Here is a 22,209-nt window from a genome sequence, read left to right as displayed (position 1 = left end):
CATCTGGTCCTTCCTCAGTCGTTCCCTCCCCAGCAAGCCTGGGTTTGAGGAGAAGCTCTCTTCCTTCTTTTTTTAATTAGATATTTCTTTATTTACATTTCAAATGTTATCCCGTTTCCTCTCCAAAAACCCCTTATCCCTCCCCTTGCTTACCAACCCCCACACTCCTGCTTCTGTGTCATCATATTCCCCTACATTGGGGCATGGAGCCTTCACAGGACCAAGGGCCTCTCCTCCCTTCGATGTCCATCAAGGCCATCCTCTGTTGCATATGCAGCTGGAGTCATGGGTCCCTCCACGTGTACTTTTTGGTTGGTGGTTTAGTCCCTGGGAGCTCTGGGGGTACTGCTGGGTTCATATTGTTGTTCCTCCTATGGGCTGCAAGCTCCTTCGGCTCCTTAGCAGCACTCCTCCTTCTTGTATTCCTTACCTCATCTGATTTTTCCTCCCATCACCACCTCTCAGTTCGTTGGTGCTTTTGCTTCCTGGTAAAACAGAAGTATTTAGGGAGTGGTTCAGAGTCCAGTTTTGTCTTTGTTCTTTTTCCTGGGGTCTAGGACAGTGCCAGGTACCCAGTGGGTGCCACTTGTTTAACAACTGACTCTTTAAAGTAATTCTTGCCCGCCCTCATGTCCCCCAGAAGCCATACATGTGCTCGTAGCAATGTCAGTAATGCTGGTAGTTACTGTGAGTAGCCTTGTCTTGTGGGTTTGGTGCTGAGTTCAGTATGCAGTCTTTGAAGTGAGTTGTGAGTATCTTGACTCTATTAACCCAGCACATGGAGGGTGGAGAGAAGGTGGGAGAAGTGTTCTGATTGGCTGGCCTGGGCAATCCGACTCATCTCTCCACTCTTGTGCTTTCAGCCTGTCCCCCTGCCCACTGGGGTCCGAACTGCATCCACACCTGCAACTGCCACAACGGAGCCTTTTGCAGCGCCTATGACGGGGAGTGCAAATGTACTCCTGGCTGGACAGGGCTCTACTGCACCCAGAGTAAGCACACACGGAACCTTCTGGGGATCACCAGGAGGAGCCAACACACTGAGGAAATAGCCTCCCTGTTTGTGGGTGTCATGTCAGGTCAGGGAGGGTTCTTTTAAAGCACATCACCTTCTTAATGCCCTCTCGATGGCTTCCTTTCCCTGAGTGTTTAAGAACCCCACATTCCCGGTATCCTTCAGCAACCTTATAGGAGGACATCGAGGAGGAGCAAGCACTGTGTGTAATTCATTTCTAATGTGTAATTGACTTCCCTTTTCTCTCTTCTACCAGACTGTATTTCTGTGCATGAAATGCTTTCATTTCTCCCAACTGTACAGATGTGAGGATAAATGACAGGGGTTTGGAAGTCAGTAGAGACACATGCCTCACTGCTTAGCTTCCTGAGTGCTCACAGAGAAAATGAGGTTTACCTATAGGAACCAACCAACTCCAAATGCCCGACCCATATCCCAGCGTCTGATTCGGTGCATCTGCACCAGGACCCATGATTTTGCATTCCTGTCTGTTGATGATACTATCAGCCCGGGATCCTGTTTTACAAAGCATTACTCTAGTTCTTACTCCTAGCCTGTATCTCACAGTACTCCTTTTTTTTTTTAACCCCATGTGGTGTTTAGCTGCTTAACATTACAACATGCAATGTGCAAACACGTCATGAGGAAACGTCATACTGCTTTCAGCTGAATCACAGAAATAAGCATTTATTAAGGATATTATCAGTAGTAACATAACTTTAAAGAATAGCTATGTCAAAAAAAAGATGAGTTAGGAAGTAGGTAACTCCTATTTAATACTAATTTGTAAATAGAAATAGTATAGAGAATAGCTGGAAGTAGACTTCTAGAAGCTTCTAGGATGAGGAATGGCTGTTGGTCTATGATCTGAAAGACAGAATGACAAGGACAAATTTGAAATTTTTTAAAGATTGCATATCCATAAAGATGCTTGAACTCCTTAGGAGGGAAACACACTTAGGTCCCTTGTGATTCTAAAGTAGGGGCTGCTTGAAGCAGATGAAACTTTTAAAGTGGACAAAGCAGGACACAGTGGTACCTTCATGGGCCTGGTCTCACCACAGCCATGCCTTCCATCCCGCCATTTACCAGCTGTGTGACTGGGGATACTCGGGGCTTACCTCTTATCTGTAGCACAGGGAGGCCCACTCCTGCAATGTTCGGGCACTAAATTAATGTTAAACAAAAGGAAAGAATCCAGGCCTGAGCAGGTGTCAAACAAATCTCTGGTGTGAGGATGTCATTGTGTGCTGGTACCAGTCTGAGATGGGGGATGTCACTATGTGCTGGCTTCTGGGATCTGCGTGTCATTCCTGCGTCTGAAAATTCAAGCTTTCCTTAAATGGCAAAATTAGGCATGAACAGTATTTAGAAACAACTGACAAATCTGCCTGTATTGAAGCTTTTGTTCTGCCTTAAGTACTCCTGCAGAGCAGCTGTGACCCATGTAAGCCGAGAGAGAGAGAGAGAGAGAGAGAGAGAGAGAGAGAGAGAGAGAGAGAGAGAGAGAGAGAGAGAGATCCACCCCAGGTTTCTGGTGATGTAAGAAGCCTGGAAACCATGTAGCAATGAGAAGACTTAAAGTACTTTCTAAATCCCCTTTGAACCTATGAAACACAGTTGGTTTTGGCTTTAAGGCTTCTATCCCATACATTTGATAAGAGAGATAATACAATTTAAGTTAAAATGGATACAGTAGACAGGATTAGTAGAAGAATTTGACTCATTTTGTACTAAACATAGAAAAAGCATACCAACTCTCTAAATACAAAGAGCTCACTTTAGTTCAGGGAACTCAAATCCAGAACCCTAGAAACTGAGTGGAGAATGAGAGAGAATACTGCATCCTTCCCGAGCTCCAAGGGGCTTTGTAGAAGACACCGACAATGGTTATACTGACAGCTAGGGACTCTCCTGCCTCCGGTTTGTGGATTACAATCGCCTTGCAGGAGCCCAGACTTGAGACTTCCAAGCAGCCCTGTGAAGGCTGAGATGCGTGGGGATGCCTTCACTCTTAAGCAGTATTCCACAGCCTTCCAATTCATCAGCTAGTGCATGCAGACAGGAGCCATGTTTCTCCTAGGTAGCCCGCTGACTTCCACTGTTCTCCGTCCTAACACAGGATGCCCTCTGGGCTTCTATGGCAAGGACTGTGCACTGGTTTGCCAATGTCAAAATGGAGCTGACTGTGACCACATCTCTGGGCAGTGTACCTGCCGCACGGGATTCATGGGACGGCACTGCGAGCAGAGTAAGTACATCTCTGGGCTTCCGGATCACCTTCCTCAATCTGCAGCTTGAGTCATGAGTGATGGTTAATTTCCAGCACAGTTGGTTTCCCTGTTCTCAAGACTCCCCCGCTGGAATCCTTGCTGTCTGTCTTTCCTCCGAGTTCTGAGTGGAATTCCACCTGGCACCCTGGGTAGACGGGGCGAGACTAAGAATGAAGTCAAGTTCAACATTTCCATTATGTTTCCCCTGGCTTTCGCTCGCTCTCTTATTTTTGGAATGTGGTTTCTTGGAGGCTTAACAGACACAGCCAGTCTCCCTTCTTGGTAGCTGTTGAGTCCAGACTTACACCAGAGGACAGAAGTGGTTAGGGGGGAGTCCTGGGGCCTGGGGCTAGCCTCAGGAATCCTGGGGTCTGGGGCTAGCCTCAGGAACGGGTGTGGAAATGAATCCAGGCTAGTGTTGCCATCCTTTGGATAATGATTTTCACTCTTCCCACTAACAAATTTTTTATCTGAGCCTTAATCTTCAGTACAGCACATCACCTCTACACTTTCTTTTTAGTCCTCGGGAGACTATGCCATAGGAACTACCCATCTCTGCTGTGGTTCAGTTTCCATGTCCATGAGCAATGCATCCACTCCCAGGATTACCAGACCGTTAGCTTTATGGAGTGTATTAGATGGGCATACTATTGTTTTCCTCCGAGGCCTTTGTCCAGTAATGAAGATGAAACAGTTAAGGCCAAAGCTGTGTGTCATTCTGTGATACTAAAAGCCCCGAGGCCAGGCAAAGTGAGATCACCACTGACCGTGAGTGTGTTCTCAGGAAGGTGGTTGCAAAGACAATGTGGAATAGAGATGATACTGCCTGGAAAGGTGGGCGGAGCCACCACTCTGCCTCTCCATTCCACATTTACAGACCCCGTGTAGCTTAATGGTCTCTGCCTTAGGTGATGATACATAGCTTGTTTGTACAGGTCCTTCTTTCTGCAGATGCAGCAAAAAGCCACCCAGAGCCGGTTCCAGACAAAGACACTTCAATGTTTGCTTTGCAGGTTATCATAAAACGTATACTGAGTCGCAGAGTCTCATGTGTAGCAATCTCTGTGTATAAATGCTATCTGTGCCTGCCTGCTAAGCTGAAACCTAGAGCTCAGGACAGGCTCGAAACTGACTTGAATTCAACTGCCAGGCGACTAGTTAAGGTCTTATTAAGAAAAACCTCTTAAGTGCTGCCATGATAGCTCTGAAAATGAATGTGGATTAAACTGTTCCTGTTTTGTGAAGCTCTGAAGCTCCTTGTAAACAAGAAAACAAGGTTTGCGAGAAGCTGATAGCGATAACACACCGCCCCCTGCTGTTCACTTTGCAAACAACATCTGTGTTTAAATCAGATTTAAATTCCATCCCTCTCCATGGTTCTTTTGAATAACAGCATATCACATGTTAGTCTCTGAAATTTCAGCATGAAAAACCCAAACTGCCTCTTATTTCTGCTAATCTCAGAGAGAACATGTCTTTAGGAGGAATCCCAGAGCCTACATTAAAATGTGTGTTTTGAAGGTATTATCTCAAGTTTACACTGTTGGGTCCAGTTCTCTCTGAGCCACAGATTTGACTGAGGGGGTCACATCAAATCGCTTTTCATGTTTTTATTCATTCCACGGCGGTCCCACAGACCCTCTCCTCATACCTCAGAGCAGTGGGTATTCAGCAGGTATGCGAGTCATAATGCTGACTGCTTTATTTTATTTTATTTATTTTAATGAAGGCTTTATTTCTTCTCCAGAATGCCCTGCAGGGACATACGGCTATGGCTGTCGCCAGATTTGTGACTGTCTGAACAACTCCACCTGTGACCATATCACCGGCACGTGTTACTGTAGCCCAGGATGGAAAGGGGCACGGTGTGACCAAGGTAAAGTCCTAGGAAATAACGACTGCTTCTTCGTGTGTGGCCGCCGTGCACACTCAGTTTTAAGTACATTCGCTTATGATAACATGGGTAAACCTAATTAAAAGTCATACAGACTAGCTGATTATGTGGTTGCTGGATGGATACCTTATTTTCAATGTCATTACTAGATAAAGAGACCAGCTAAAGGTTACAGCAGTTAGACAACATCCCCAAGGCCACATAGTTGTGACATGAATGTCACAGCTTTTCGTATTCTAAAATACATGAACTTTCTAATTTTTTAAAAGATTTATTTAGGCATAACTGGCATTTAAAATATACACATTTACCTTGCACAATTTTCTGAAACCTGAAGCCTGTATATATCCCTGAAGCAACCACCACAGTAAAGATAGTATCCGTCACTCTCTGACGTGTTTCTGCAAGCCCACCTCTGCTTCTGCTTCTGTGCATTGCAGACTACCACTGATCTTTCTGCCACTAATTGCATTTTTCTAGAATTTCCTGTGAAAAGAATCACATTATATTTTTTTGTAGTTTTCCTTAATTTATTCACTTTACATCCCAATCGAAGCCCTTCCTCCCAGTACCCCCTCTCACACAGCCCCTCCCAGTCTCCTCTCCCTCTTCTCCTCTGAGCTAACAACCTCCTCCAGGTACCAACCCACCTTGGCACCTCAGGTTGCTGCAGCCCTAGCCACCTTCTGTTCCACTCAGGCCAGACAAGGCGGCCCAGTTAGGAAAACCACATTGTATTCTTCTTATGTCTGGTTTTGATTACTTACCATAAGTATTTTGAAATTAAAATGTGTCTTTAAACAAATCGACAGTTCAGTTCTTTGCTGCTGTGTAGTGTTCCTTTGAATAGACATACCATACTTTGTGGACATCCGGATGATTTTCAGTATTTGGCCACCATTTTTAAGGCTGTGTGAGCAATGAGTTCCAGTCCCAACATGGCGCATGATTTCATCTCTTTTGGGTTAAACACTCCAGAAGAGAGCAACTGAATTGTAAAACAGGCATATATTTTAAAGAAGTTTGTGTCTGAGTTGTTTTAACTGGGGTGCGTTAACTGGGATTGTTTGTCAAATATATTTTTCATGGAAGTATTTGGACAGTTCTGACACTCTGGGGCAGAGGGTCCTTTGAGAATGTTCTCCTGGTGGTTATGAAAGGCACTTCCACTGGGAGTTTTGACTTTGATGGGTAAAGGTAAAGTTGTTATTACCAGGAACTATCAAGAGAAATCTTTGTGCTGCTGAAAATAGTTTTTCATAGTGAGAGTGTGTCTAGCAGTAAGAGGCTCTTTGGCGTAGGTTTGTATCAGAGCTCTGCTCGCCGCTCACACAGCCTTGTTTATAATTGCTCTTAAAAATACCAAGGGTAAGTGAAAGATTGAGTTAGGTGGATTTTTAGGACTTATTCCTATATAAGATCAGTACTAGAGAACACATCGAACAAAACAAAAATTAGAAACATTATTATCCAAGCTTAATTGCCAATCTGAATTTAATCTGAAATAGATGAGTAGCTCTCAACCCAGTGCCTGACTCTCAGGGTCCATACACTGCCTCCTGAGGGCTTAGAGCAGGGATGTGGCACCAGCGACCTTTGAAAGTGAAGAGTATCTGTTTTCACCATGCTCTGCTTCCAAATAAACCCCTCGTGGTCTGAAAACACCCAGGCATTAGGCCAGTGGGCGTGGTTTGGTTTTTATGTTTTTGTTTTAAAAGAGACAGAACCTGTATCTGGCGCACGGTCATCCACATTCAGTCTGTTTCCACCCTCTCCTAGCTGGGGTCATCATCGTGGGCAATCTGAACAGCTTAAGCCGGACCAGCACCGCCCTTCCTGCCGATTCCTATCAGATCGGGGCCATCGCGGGCATTGTGGTCCTTGTTCTTGTCGTGCTCTTCCTGCTGGCGCTGTTCATCATCTACAGACACAAGCAGAAGAGGAAGGAATCGAGCATGCCGGCGGTGACCTACACCCCTGCCATGAGGGTCATCAATGCAGACTATACTATCGCAGGTAGGGCTGCGGTGCAGGGAAGGCTGCGGTGCAGGGAGGGCTGCGGTGCAGGGAACCCTCCTTGTAAAGTTAGGTTGTTTGGGATTTGGTGGGTGTTTGGCTGTGCGTCCATTGCATCTGTCCGTTTTCTGTAACGTGACCTCACATTCTGAAGAGGTATGCGTTTAGAGATGTGATTTACATCTTAGCAGTGGAAAAATCATCACTTTCATTTTTTTTCAGAGGCTTTTGAAAAAGATTTGAGTGCACGAGTGCGTGCATGCGTGTGTGTGTGTGTGTGTGTGTGTGTGTGTGTGTGTGTGTGTGTGTGCTTGGGATCTTAGAATTGAACCTGGGTCCTCTGGAAGAGCATCAAGCATTCTTAACCACTCAGCCACCTTTTCCAGCCCTTCAATAAGGATTTTTAAATTGGGGTCAATGAATGGTTGGTTTATATTTAGGCAGTTTAATTCACGGATAGGCTCTACTGAACAGCCAGTTCCAAGTTCTGTCCTATATGAGTGTTGAGGAGAAAAAGAGAGAGCACAGTCTCTGCTGTGTGTGCTTCAGTTGGTGTCCTCTGGCCCTGAGTCTGTACACATCAGTTACTAGAAAGAACCAAAATGTAGAGGAGACAAGCCTGAGGAATTAGCAAGAGCCAAAGCAGTCCCGTGTGAAACCTCTTTAGAATCTTCCCATCACAAGCAGTGGGGGAGTAGGAGGGAGTGGTGACAATGCACACATTCAACCATCCAAGGGAGTGACACTTAAGTCTCCCTCTTACACAGAGGAAACTGAAAATCTTATTCAGTCTTCAGCAATTACTGCAGGATCCTGGCTATATGCTTATAAATATTATGATTCTGGGAGAATGTGCAAAATAGGCAATTTACATAAGAGCATGTTTTCAGCACAGCATTATTGTGTCAAGAAATCAAGTGTTTTTTTTTTTTAAAAGAAGCCCATGGATGTAGATGTAGTTGTTTCTTAGTACACTGTCTCTGTGTTTGCAGGCCCCAGAGCTAAGATCAGTCTTCTGTGGATGCATTCACAATTTCCAAGGAGGCAGCAGCCCTGCCTGCTCTTCTAGGGGCTTTGAAGAGTGGACTGGGCTATCGAGTTGTTTGTTGTTTGTTTGTTTGTTTGGTTTGGTTTTAATTTAACCATTTCCTCTCCTTTTGCAGAAACCCTGCCTCACAGCAATGGCGGAAATGCCAACAGCCACTACTTCACCAATCCCAGTTATCACACACTTAGCCAGTGTGCCACATCGCCCCATGTGAACAACAGGGACAGGATGACCATTGCCAAGGTGAGAGACGTGCCTCAGGAATCGGAAGGGAGAGAGGAGACACACAGACAAGAGATGTATGACCGAGCATCCCCAGAGGACTCACCTCTAAGTAACAATGGCTTCCAGGCTCTCCCACTGGTGCTGCGTGTGTTAAGGTCCTGCTGACAACAATCTGCACCGTTTCTGTTCTGTCAGGGATAATGGTCCTCATTTTACACGAGATGAAAATGATATCTCATGATGATGTCAGCAAAAATGTAAAGATGCATTGTGGAAATCATCAAGTTTATCTTGTCTGACCACCTACGCTTCTGTGTTCTCCCAGGATGCTCTGAGTTCCACACACATCTACCCACTGTGCTCATGCTTGTCCCCAGTCTCCACTGTCCAGATTTCTATTAGGGAAAGAAGGAATGGAACAAAAGGGGGGATATCAAGCTAATTAATTTAATCCACTGACATTAAATTGACAATGCTGGTTTTTCACAGTAGCACCTCAGAGTTAAATAGCACTTCACCTTCCCAAACACCATGTTCATCAGCCCACCAGGTCTCATACGGGGTCTCCCGGTCATGTTTATGCCCACCGGAAGGGCCAAGGCATGGGGGCTCACAGCATCACAGAGACCTTCATAGAACTTACACCCACAATTCTTTTCTTCAATTTAAAATTCTTCATTTATAACCTGAAATCAAGTATAATTGGCAAAAGGTGACAGTGTGAAGTGAAGACCTCTAGCTCACAGGGGGATCTGGACAGAGGGACCTGCAATCTGTGTGCCAGGGACAGGGTACCTCACCTATTCCTTAGCCTTAGTTGAGGGGAAGACCTTGCAGTGAACTCTGAACTTACCCCCCTCCAGTGTGTTCCCTTCTTAAATCTTTTTTGTTCTTTGTTTCTTTTTTTTTTTTTCATAGTCAAAAAACAATCAGCTGTTTGTGAATCTTAAAAATGTGAATCCCGGGAAGAGAGGCGCGTTGGTGGACTGCACAGGGACATTGCCAGCTGACTGGAAGCACGGAGGTTACCTCAATGAGCTCGGTGAGGCCCAGGAGCACATGCGCATACTCGACAGTCTAAGTGTTCACTCCTGTGTGTGCGCTATAGCCAGCCGCCAGAAACAGGCGCCCGACCTAAATAGTGAATGTGACCAAGGCCTCTATAGGGCTTACTACTAGCCTCCTCAACATGTTATTTGTTTAACAAACGCTATTGGGGTATCAGTTTGCTCTAGTAGCTTCCTTCACGTTAACTCAGGTCTCCCCAGTACTCCCCAGTAGTGAGTCCCCAAAACCATGTGACAGTGGAACAAATGAACCATAAAGTAAGTTCCACAAAGCCTGGTACACTGTTTTAAAGTCCTGTTACAAGTGACCTTGGAACGCTGTCAACTTTTGACAGGACATGATTTTGTTTGCTCTTAATATTGACTGCCGTGCTCGATATCCCTCCCCCCCTTTCAGGTGAGGAAACCGTTGAGAGCTTAGTGGTCTTCGAGCAGTTTTTGCGATTGGGATCAATTTACATTCTTCAATATTATTAAACACCTCAAAGGGCCCCTCCTAATCTATACTGTGTCTATTTGATATTTCCCATTTTGCAAATTAAAACTTAAGAAAATTTAAAAATAATTACTTTTAGCTAATTTGCAATAATAATCTCATTTCCTATCACTGAGGGTATTTTATAAAACTATATTCGGCACCACCCTCATCCCTGCAGATTTGTAGGAAGAATAGCACTGCCTTAATTTCTGTCGGGCTTAATATAATGGGCTAGATTCTCCTGTCTGCTCTGCAGTCGGTCCGTTGAGCAGCTCACCCTGTAGAGCTTTGGGGAAACCCCACTGTACACTTGAAAGACAATGAGAACGACAGACCAGCAATACTGACTTCCTACTGGAAATCATGTTACTTTTGAGGACCTCCTCATCAGGAATTGTGAGTACCAGCTTCTGGAATATACCTGGTGCTGTGTGCACTGCCTCTATTAGATTCATTCTGCTGCTAATTAAAGAAAAAAAAAAGTTAGCCAAAAGTATCTTAAGGTAGGAAAGGGTTTATTTCATCTTAGAATTCTAGGTCCCAGTCCAAAGCACTGACTACTCTTCTGAAGGTCCCGAGTTCAAATCCCAGAAACCACATGGTGGCTCACAACCATCTGTAATGAGATCTGATGCTCTTTTCTGGTGTGTCTGAAGACAGCTACAGTGTACTTAGATATAACAATAAATAAATCAGGGTTAGGGTTAGGGTTAGGGTTAGGGGTAGGGTTAGGGTTAGGGTTAGGGTTAGGGTTAGGGTTAGGGTTAGGGCAGAAACTCAAGGCAGAAACCATCTCCCCCACCTCTCTCTCCCTCTGTTCCCCACTCTTTTCTTCTCTTCCTTCCCCTCTATTTCTCCCTCTCCCTGCTTTCTTATACAAGTTAGGACCAGCTGCCCAAGGATGGTGCTGCCCACAGTAGGCTAGGCCTTCCTGCACCAAATTAGCAGTCAATGCAACCCCCTGAGATATGCCCATAGGTCAGTCTGATCTAGGTAATTGCTCAGTAGAGGCCTTGCTCTACGATGACTCTAGGCTGTGTCAAACTGGCATTTAAGACTGACCACAAGGACACTTCACATACATTTGTTAAATGTTGGAGTTGCCAGGAAATCCAATGGAATGTCTTAGGCAAACACCATTGTGACATGGAATAAATACGACACTTAAATGAACTTTATTTGCAAAATCTGTCAGCTGTCTGGGGTTGACTCACTCATGAATCTTATTCTAAAGTTGCACAAATCAAAAACTCAAGAGGTCAGCGTCCAAACAGATGAAAGGAAAGAGGGGACAGTGAAGTCTCAAGGTGGAGTGTATGACTGTCCCTTCTACTTCCTCTGTGGTCTCTATGCATGTAGAATTTCCCAAGATTTTCCAAGAGGAAATTTCTATGGCCTGTGGAGGCCTCTTATTGCACAAATGTCTCAGTAGAACAGTAAGTAAAAACTAATTCTTAATTGTAAGCTATAATAATATCACCAGTGGGGCTTTTACTTCTTCAACAGGAAGATTATGTGTCAGATTTACAATACAGGTCTAAATTACAATTTAGCCCAATGAAGTATATGAATTGATAGTTAGTACTAATTGAGAATTTTTTTTGGTGTTTTAATCTATCAAAATTTGTTCTGATTTTGAAATACAAAACAATCATGGCATCGACCACATCTTTGCTTTCTGACCCAGAGAGACCTAAGAGTTATTGCTCTAAACTCTTCATGAGCTGCTTAGAATTATTTGATTAGTTTTTCCCTACAAACAACTTATGCAGGGGGGAAAAAGTAATTTTTGCTTAAAATACAAAGGGACAATATGGGTTTAGGTAAAGCAGGTAGGATTTTTTTTTAAATGAAAAAGATGGTTTTGTTTGTTTTTATTTGTGTGCACACATGTGTGTGAGAGGGAATGTCATAGTTGTGTGTGCTTAGAGACCAGAAAAGGATGCCAGGTGCCCCAGAACTGAAGTTGGGCAGTGTATAGTGTGAGCCACTGGGTGTGAGTGTGGTGAACTGAACTTGGGTCCTCTGGAAGAGCAGCCAGTGTGTTACTTGACTGAGCCATCCCCCAAGCCCTGTGGAATAGTTGCTTTGATGATGTTTCAAATAGCGATACCCTTGACAGAAAGAGCCCAGAGATTGACTCCTGTTGTTGTATAGCACTGGCCTGCTTACATTCTTGGATTTATTCATGCTTAAAATGGGGGTGGCAAGCATGTACTGGCTTATTGTGGGAACCAGATTAAACTGAGCATTTGAAAACCCCTTTCCTGAGGATCTGTACAAACAGGAAATGTGCTCCCTTACTAAAACAGCCCCCACACCCTCCAACAATAGGTGAGAACCCGGCAGAGTGGTCTTAAGGATGCACTTGTCTCCTGATTTTGATCTAACTATACTTATTTTCTTTCTAATGTCTGAGAAAAAAGAGATTGACATCGGGTCTAGGCTCAGAAGGACATTTAAGAAAACTGCCAATAGTTTTGAGAGGACCAAGGGAATTTTGCAGAGCAATGTAGTCACAGTCCTATAGCTGTGGCTCTCAGAGGAAATATACCTTTTCCATCCATGACAATTTTTCCACCAAGTCCGTGAGGTCCCAAGACCACTCTTGCTTTTGACACCAATCACAAGCTCACCAGTCAAAAAGACAATAGTGTGGATCAATAATTTCAAGAGTGGTTCCCAGAACTCATTAAATGCCCCTGCAACCATAATTTCAGATTATTAGCAAAGGTAGATTAAATCTACCAAGGGAAGAGTTCAAGAATGGCCAGAGCATGAAGTGATCAATGGTCATTTTCCACTCAGTTATAGCTACCTTTGACTGTTCCTGGCACAACACATACCACGCAGTATTGCCAGCTTGTGAAGGTCACCTCAACACTCATATCCAGAGTTTAGGGGGCTTGTCCTATGGACATGATTAACTGCCCAAATGATTGTGTCCTTACTTATATTCTATCCCATTATAGGCAAACTGATACGACATAACCCCCTACTTGAATCATCCTTCTGGTTTGTCTAATGAAGCTTCTACCCTGAACCTCTAGGAAAACAAAATATTCTTATTGGACAGAATATTGCAAGATCTTAGAGGTTGGCATTCAAGAACTAATGGCCAAGACCATTTACAAAAAAAAAATTATTGGTTATTTTGTTTATTTACATTTCAAATGGTATCCCCCTTCTCAGTTTCCTTTCCAAAACCCACTTCCCCACCTTCCCCTGCTTCTATGAGGGTACTTCTCCACCCACTCCCATCCCACTGCCATAGCATTCCAATGTGCTAGGGTATTGAGCCTTCACAGAACCAAGGGCCTCCCTTTGATGCCAGATAAGGTCATCCTCTGCTTCATATGCAGCTGGATCCATGGGTCCCTCCATGTGTACTCTCTGGTTGGTGGTTTAGTCCCTGGGAGCTCTGGGAGGTCTGGTTAGTTGATATTGTCGTTCTTCCTATGAGTTGCAAGCTTCTTCAGCTCCTTCAGTCCTTCCCCTAACTCCTCCTTTGGGGTCCCCCTGCTCGGTCCAATGGTTGACTGCAAGCATCCGCATCTGTTAATTTCTATTACAAACTGGTTTATCCTGTCCTTGATAGCAGTGGTTCTCAACCTTTCTAATGCCATGGTCCCTTAATACAGTTCCCCAAGTTGTGGTGACCTCCAACCATAAAATTCTTTTCATTGCTACTTCAGAACTAATTTTGCTACTGTTATGAATCATAATATGAATATCTGATATGCAGATATTCTTAGGTGACCCCTGAAAAGGGGGTGGTGACCCACAGGTTGAGAAGCACTGCACTGTAGTCTCCTGAGCCTTGGCCAACAATGTGATATTGGGCTTGACAACTGAGACCCAAGAAAATGTGCTTTAGAGAAGAAAATATTTCCCTAGCTTGCCTGACAATGCTTGATATTGAACAGCTTCCTTTATGAGAGTCCCTCTTTTTTCCTCCTCCAAGATCCTGCTAGGGTATCACCATCTAAACCTGAATCTAAGAACATTAAGATAAGAGTTTAGGAGTGGGTTAATATTCTTAAACATGCTGTTTAAGAATTGGAAGGTTCATGACACATCACTACTCTCTGCTTTTAACCACGTCTTTAACATTGCTTTGAAAGATGATAAACAGTGCCCTGCAATGTTTACAAGAAGCTTACAGGTGCCAATGGTGCTACGACATTGGTGTTACAGTAATTGAAACCCCATTCATTCACATGGTGCTTTAGAGTCTGCAAGCCTTTCGAAACAAGTTCTACTTCATTTAATGACGAGGACAGCTATGTAAGCTACACCTGGAGTGCAGGTTTTGGAATCCCCATTTTAGAGAAGAGAAAACTGATGCTCAGAGCTTAACATGGGAGCTAGGTGCTCTGGTCCTTATCCACTGCCTTTTCTTCTTTCTCCTGACAGTTCCGGTGGGTCCCTCATTTGCTGTGCAGTACTAGCTCTGCAAGGCAGTGTTTGCATAGGTGGCATAGAGCTGGCTAGAGAGGGACTTCTTGTCTTTGTCACAGTGTGAATGCTGTGGATTGGCAGTTATTGTCTAATGCTCTGTCTAAGGCACTTATGACATCATTGTTTTCAGTGTTTGCCTGCTCTCACTGCCAACAGATTTCATTCTGCCCAGTGTGGGCAGGACTATTTAATCCAAACCAACACCCACGTCCATGAAATACAGATATTTGCAAACAAGATGATAATTTATTTTGTCTAGGTAGACTCATTTGCAAATATCCCCCACCTCTATACTGGAAAAGTCAAAAATTGTAAGTAAAAATTAATTAAAATGGATCAAGGTCCAGCATTGGCTTATAAAGTATTAAGTCAACACACTTATAATGGAGATGATCCTATAACTGAATACTGGTTACTGTGAAACTAGTATTCAGACCCTGGAAAGAGCTGTTAGTGAACTCTTAAGTCTAGTCATGTTCTTCAGCCTTGGTTCACATCTGCTGATTCCTCACTCTTTGTCCCTTTTTTACTACATGGATTCATCAGGCTTTTCCGATGCGGGTAAATGATGAGATGAACTGTCTGTGCATGCAGGATGCTTGGGTCCATCCCCCGGCATGACGGTTGTGTTATAAAGATCAGAGAGTGAGCTGCAGTGGCTCCGTGGTGGGGCAGTCCTCTGCAGTGCTTTGCCATGGGGCCTCCTTTCCCTTTGCCTTCAGTTCTCACGCTTTGTCCTTCTTCATCGCAGGTGCTTTCGGGCTGGACAGAAGCTACATGGGAAAGTCTTTAAAAGGTATGGTGTAAATTTGAACAAGGATCTCAGAGACTGAAATGATTCTTAAGCCAAACAAAGGGGGGATTATCCACATGATCTAGAACCTTCTACAAGATAAGTCACTATGCTAACACACAAAGTTCTTTGACAGACATGGAGAGAAAGACAATGGTGAATCTGTTTGGAAGCAAAGGTTCTAGTTTTCTGAGGGAATATACTCACATTTTCTTCAAATTAAATTTCTCTAGAGAAAGAGAAATGTGCCATGGGAGATAGCTGGAAATAAGAAGGAATCAGATGGCCAACTAATGACCATCACAGTGACTCTGAACAATACAGTATGCAGTACTGAAGTGTTACAGAGAGTTTCTATGGTACAAATGCCTCTCTCTCTATGATAGTAGAACTATCCTGTGTTTCTGGGGCTATCAATTCCTGATCTTTTGATTTAAAGGTTCCCAACACACATACGATAGAGGACTGCTGAGTCTAGGTGCATTCAGAAATAATGCACCTAACCCTCAAGAAACTGAAGGCCCCAGGAAGTTTAGAGGTCAGGTGGGGTGGGGGTGGGGACATCCACATGGAGACAGGGGTTTGGGGAAGAGGTACAGGATGTGGAACAGTCAGAAAGTGGATGGGGGGTGTGAGGGGAATAAGATATGGAGTATAAAAAAATAATTAATTTAGCAAAAAGGCTTTTAACTGGTAAATTTTCTATAGTATCAGAATAGAATTAATTGTATTTGGATGTGATCATCAAAACTAAATCAGAGCCATGCCATTTTTCTCGGTAATCCCCTTAGAGGCAAGCTACAATTACTTTATAGATGGACAATTTTATAGCAAATTGTCTTCAGAATAAGTGGTAAGTGCACACTATTTTCAGAAAACAGCATTATAGAAACTTAGCCATAAAGAAAAAGAAATAATCTGCCCAAGGAAATTATCACCAAGAAATGATGTTGCCCGTGAAACTACACTTACTCCTTTTGTTCCATTTCTCTTCTCAGACCTGGGGAAGAACTCTGAATATAATTCAAGTACTTGCTCCCTAAGCAGCTCTGAAAACCCCTATGCCACCATTAAAGACCCGCCTGCACTACTGCCTAAGAGCTCTGAGTGCGGCTACGTGGAGATGAAGTCACCAGCACGGAGAGATTCCCCATATGCAGAGATCAACAGCTCGACTCCAGCCAACAGGAATGTCTACGAAGTCGGTGAGTTCTCTAGCCATACAAAGAACGCTGGCACAAGACTGTGTCTGAAGCAATTCTAAGTAGTCCATGCTTTATATCCCATTGGGTTTCACAGAGATCGTATCAACTGATGTGAAATGAATGTCTCAGGAAAGCAACATTTAAATATTTTAAAAATTTAAAATATTTTTTCTTTACCTTCCACATGGCCATCATCTTTTGTTTTATAGCCATGGTAAATATTTTAGTGCATATGTGGAGGAGCATATGCCTCGCATTAGCTAATACACCAATCAGGTAAGCCAAACAAATGGCTCAAGTAGAGCAGCATGTGGCTCCATTTCCTGGCTGTATTCATGATATTAACATAATGCTTTTCATTTTAAACTTGTTTAATATGTCAGATGTATTCTCATATGAATCTGGTAAAAATTAGGAGGAATTAAATGTAAAATTATTCTTATTTCAAGTGCCATCTGTGGATGTCATTTGGAAAAACAAAACAAAACAAACCACAGCCAATGTTGACTAAATAGTAGGTCTATCTAGTTTAGTCTGTCTATCCATATATATAGCATGAAAATATCTTGTTAATGGAGAAAATTAATTAATTGATAGGTAGTGATAGCATCCCTCCAACTGTTCTTTAAGCCCACCACAATAAGATGAGAACTCAGCTCAGCCTTTGAGGCTAAAGTTGTGAACATGTTTAGTATTTCCATAAATTAAGGTAAGCTCTAAGAACACTTTCACCTGTAGAGTCAGGGGTGAGGGCTTGGTTATTCTCAAGGTATTCTGAGACAATGTTTCATACTCATAATCTCATATTCATTCCCATGATTTCTTCATCCTTATCTATGAACACCATTTCTCAGTGTCTGTTCAACAACTATAGAGTTCTATTCCCTGTATGATTATAAAAGAATATGCTTTTTCAAAACTATTTCTCTATACTTTTTATAAAGTACTTCTTTTGTATTTGATACATGCAAGAAATAGCAGCGTCTTTAAAAAAAAAAATCCCTTGCTGATTTTTCTGTTGTTCTTGTCCTGGTTATTGCAGAACCTACAGTGAGCGTTGTGCAAGGAGTGTTCAGCAGCAGTGGTCATGTCACCCAAGACCCATATGACCTTCCAAAGAACAGTCACATCCCTTGCCATTATGACCTGCTGCCAGTAAGGGACAGTTCATCCTCCCCAAAGAGAGAGGGTGATGGTGGCGGCAACAGCAGCAGCAACAGCAGCAGTAGCACCAGCAGCACCAGCAGCAGCAGTGAATGACATCAAAGGACTACTGGGTAACCAGTGGTACTCTTTCCAAGCCTTCAGTTCATCTCCAGTTGGCACTGCAGATGACCGTGAATTATTCTAATAAGCAGTTGTTGGACATGACCAGAAAGCCCCAAGCTGAGGCTGACACCCATCAAGGTGTGTTGTGAACACAGGGTTTGGAGGGAGAGAGCTTCATGATTTCTCATTGCTGTTAGGTTAGGAATGACACCAATGACTTGTTTTAAGATGCTGCCTGATGAGGTGAACTTCACAGAACCTTTCTGAGACACAGACTGGAGGAGACATTGTATCATCACCTGGAAAACTAAAGTCTATCTGTTGTCCTTAGCATCACAGAGCCACTTCAAGGATTGTGCAGGTCACCACACATTTACCTAAGAAAAGTGAAAATTGCTAAACATGTAGGAGACAAGGAATATATTCCTGAGTCCTTCTTGCATAATGTTTTTTTTTTTTCCCAATTCGGAAGCATTCTGTCAGGTGGTAGGATTGGAAAGCAATAGGAGCAAATCTAAACATAAAAACTTTATGTTTTAGGATGAGAAATGTACAATTAGAATAATTTTAGACATAGAATAAGTATTGCAGAAATCAATACATAAATGTGGCATTTCTTTTGACCTTCCGTCCATGTTGGATTCACGATGTCATTCTAATTGTTGTCCCATCATGCATATTTACCACTTGAGGTTCATAATTTATCAGTTATTCATAAATACAAAGATGCAATCGTTTTATTTTTTGATTGAGTATCCAGTGGGTAGTAAAGGCTATAAATTTTACCTGTAAGATGCTTGGGTTAGAGGAACTATTAGTAATACTTGCTGTAATATAGACTTAGAGGGATGTTTTTCTTAATTTTCTTCCCTACAAGTGATTGAAATATTTTTGTGCATATTTGGGGAAAGGGCACTTTTCTTATTAACTGTTGATTTAGAGAAACTATGCTTAAGCTGGCCTTTTGCATTGCTAATGTGACATGCACTCATTTCTTTTTAGTTTGTATTTTCATTAAGTTGTGTATTCTGTTGTGTAGTGTTTGGATTGTTAATGTAGAATTATGATATGTCCATCGTTTCCTGAATCATTGCCATTCATCTTCTACTCGATAAGAATGCATTATTTTTCTTTTGGAGGGATGAAATGAAAACATACAATTTGATCAAATGTATCGAAAGTGGTTGTTGATAGAATAGTATAGTAGCCGTAGGTGCGTAGCTGATCACTGGAAGGGAACTTTCTAATAGTCCACAGTGGGCTTTTTGGGAGATGTTAGTTCCCTGAGGCTTGGTTAAAGTTGGGAAGAAGGAGCAATGAGTACCACCAGTTATGTAGCTAAAGACTTGCATCATGATCATCAAGAACTGAGCATCTAAACAGGAACACTTAATAGTGAATGAGGGCATTACTACTAATCATCAGGCACTGGGTTTAAATATAGACTGTTCCCAGCAGACCAGAACAAATGCTTGTCTGGTGTACACTATTGTAGACACAGCTGTACCCCAAGGCTTTTTGTCTCATGAGAATGCCAATACGATACAAGAAATCGTTGCTATACATGAGCACCCAGAAGAGAGGAAAGGCTGTGAGCACGTGAAAATCAGAGCAGAATGAAATGAAGACCCACGAGACATTCGGTTGGAGTCTATTAATAGTTGACTACTATACTCATCTACTAATGGTAGCTATAAAGTGTTATCCTAGTCTGCCCCTGAGGTGGACTGCTTAGTCATTTTGCATTTTGCACCTGTGCCTATCATGATGGGTTAATTTGGTCAGGTGAATAGTTCTGCAAATGCACTTAGGGCAATTGTCTGGAACATTTTTCCCAGTAGGTAAACACCAAAACTGATCCCTAGGGAACAAGCATCAAACAGACACAGGGGTTAGCAGCTATAGGAGTTCTTCCTGCTAAGAGAAGGTTGAACACTTTTCCTATTTCTCCTTAAAAATCGTCTAAGTATGATGGTAAGATTGAGGTCCCCTGTGACGCTATAGAGATTGTTTGTTTGTATGTTTGTTAAAGCTGTCTTTCCTCGTTGTACCATTTGGAAAAAAGAATTTGTGTGCAAAGGTGAGAGGCGCTTACCAGGAAACCTACAGGGAGGGTTCCAAACAGCTGTCTTATGCAGTGGGGATAACACGCCCACTCACTACCCTGTAGAATCCTATTGATCCCCATAGCCTAACACAAGCTGATCTTCTGAACCTGTGTTGAGGCAGGCTTTACCTAGAGATTTCCTCAAGACTTCCCCAAAGTCAGAACACTTCGCATCTCAGACACTGTAAAAGTCCCATGTTGTCTTTGGAGACAAAGCATAGCTTTCTAGATATTTTGCTATAATTTTTTTTCTGGGACCCTGCAGAAGAAAGCGCTGGATGAGTTTGGTGATACCTTGTATAGGACATCCATATGTGAGTTTCCTTAGAAATTGATGTTTTAAAATTTTTACCATTTGTTGTATTTGTACAGCATTATATCTGAACTTGCCAAGATGATAACTCATATACTTGTTTTTATTAGGAGAATATGATATTTGTGGTTAATTCTACGATATGGGAATATTCATAATTATTCACAGTGTTAGACAGCCCCTCCCCATAGAGTACTAATAAAGGACAGAATTTAATGTGTTTAGCAGCATTTTTGTGGGTATTGGCCAAGTACAGAAAAACTGACCTTAGAAGTTTACAAGAGCAGCGTAGGGTGTCATAGCCAAACCCATTAGCATAATACCTCCTGGTTGTGAGAACTTCAGGCATCTTTATGAAAATATGGTTATCTTAATGTCAGTGGGCCATAACAGTGATTAGTCTTAGGGAACTTTTCAACCAAATATAACTTAAAGTCAAGCAAAAGCAGCATAATGTTATCAACTTGATATTAGAAATCTACAGTTCAAGTAAGACTAAAATCATAAAAATCAAATCTTAGGATTATGGTTTTAATTTTGGTTTTCATTTTTTTTGTTTTTTTTTTGTTTTGTTTTGTTTTTTGTTTTGTTTTTTTGAGACAGGGTTTCTCTGTGTAGCCCTGGCTGTTCTGGAACTCACTCTGTAGACCAGGATGGCCTCGAACTCAGAAATCCACCTGTTTCTGCTTCCCAAGTGCTGGGATTAAAGGTGTGTGCCACCACTGCCTGGCAGGATTATGGTTTTAAAATATTAAATTTTCCACCTCTGAGTAATATGTCCTTATCATTCCAAGGAAACATTTAAGGGCTATTTTGATTTTAAAGGCTTACTGCCATGGACATGTTCAGAGGCTTGGTGTGGAATGGTTGCTTCTGAAGCAAGGGCTACATACAGCAAACTGCCCCATAGAGTCCTGTTCACCATTTTTGTCTCAGCTTTGTTTCGATATGACCAAATGACAGTATTTCTCTCTATATTTTATAAGAAGAAAAACTCAGAATGCAGTATGGTTTACTTGGTGATTGCAAACAAAATTAATGCTTTAAGTGTTATGTTCTCTCTCTTTCCCAAAGACAATAAACCCTCCTCAGAATTAGTCTCGTCATTTATACTGCCAAATAGTCAATAGATGAATGCAATAAACTTTCTGATTAAAAGCAGCTCTTAAAGTGGTATTTATTTTTCCATGTGACTCCAGTGATCAAATGAGAGAAAAAGAAAAAGGTTCACAATGCCACTAGAAAATTAGCACTTTGTCATGTGTGGTTCCATAGAACTTTACATGTACAATAAAAGGCACTAGCCCTTTGTTATATGTAATTGCTAATGTGTATGCCTTTCTCTTAGGTCAATGGTTCCCAATCTTTCAGATACTGTGACCCTTTAACACAGTTCTTCATTTTATGATGACCCCCAACCATAAGATTACTTTGTTGTTACTTCATAACTGTACTTTTGTGAATGTTATAAATAGTAATGTAAATTTTTTTGGAGATGGGGTTTGCCAAAGGGGTCTTGACCCTCAGGTTGAGAACCACTACTTAGATTATTATGTTTGCTTGTTTTTGAGATGGGGTATCACGTAGGCAGGATGTCTGAGGATGACCTGAACTTATGTTGTTCCTGCATCTACCTCCTGAGGTCTGGATTAGAGGCACTCACCACCATGTCCACTATATGTGGTGCTGCGGATTGAAGTCAGGGCTGTGACCATGTTAGGCAAGTAGACTGCCATCTAGACTATCACCAGCCCTATGACATGTTCTTGAAAAACAGAGGCCACATTTTCTTCTCACAGGCTTGAATACAGTTTCAGAGGGCGATTCCATGACCACCATGGTGAGAAACACAGTGGCAGATAGACATGCATGGCACTGGAGTAGTAACTGAGAGATTACATTCCGATCTGCAGGTAGGAGTCTAAAAGACAGAAACTAGGTCTTTTGAAACTTTAAAGTCCACCCCAGTGACACATCTCTTCAAATGAAGCTATACTCTATCCAACAATGTCACACCTCCTAATCCTTCCCAAACATTTAACCCT

The 22,209-nt window shown here is 42.5% G+C and overlaps 1 protein-coding gene across 1 annotated transcript in view; it reads left to right on the top strand.

The window, feature by feature from the left end:
• The window catches only part of Megf10 (multiple EGF like domains 10), a 165,779-nt gene extending 145,075 nt beyond the window's left edge, over window positions 1–20,704 (top strand). Inside the window, exons 17-25 of the mRNA XM_052155826.1 lie at window positions 864–992; window positions 3,138–3,266; window positions 5,036–5,164; window positions 6,962–7,198; window positions 8,362–8,489; window positions 9,390–9,513; window positions 15,229–15,273; window positions 16,269–16,475; window positions 17,518–20,704. Coding sequence (XP_052011786.1) covers window positions 864–992; window positions 3,138–3,266; window positions 5,036–5,164; window positions 6,962–7,198; window positions 8,362–8,489; window positions 9,390–9,513; window positions 15,229–15,273; window positions 16,269–16,475; window positions 17,518–17,735 — 1,346 coding nt within the window. The 3' untranslated portion in view covers window positions 17,736–20,704. The remainder of the gene's footprint in view (window positions 1–863; window positions 993–3,137; window positions 3,267–5,035; window positions 5,165–6,961; window positions 7,199–8,361; window positions 8,490–9,389; window positions 9,514–15,228; window positions 15,274–16,268; window positions 16,476–17,517) is intronic.
• Window positions 20,705–22,209: the final 1,505 nt, after the last annotated feature.

This window comes from Apodemus sylvaticus, chromosome 13 (assembly GCF_947179515.1).
Source record: "Apodemus sylvaticus chromosome 13, mApoSyl1.1, whole genome shotgun sequence".
In the NCBI taxonomy this organism is placed as follows: Eukaryota; Metazoa; Chordata; class Mammalia; order Rodentia; family Muridae; genus Apodemus; species Apodemus sylvaticus.
This window is presented reverse-complemented; position numbering and strand designations above follow the sequence as displayed.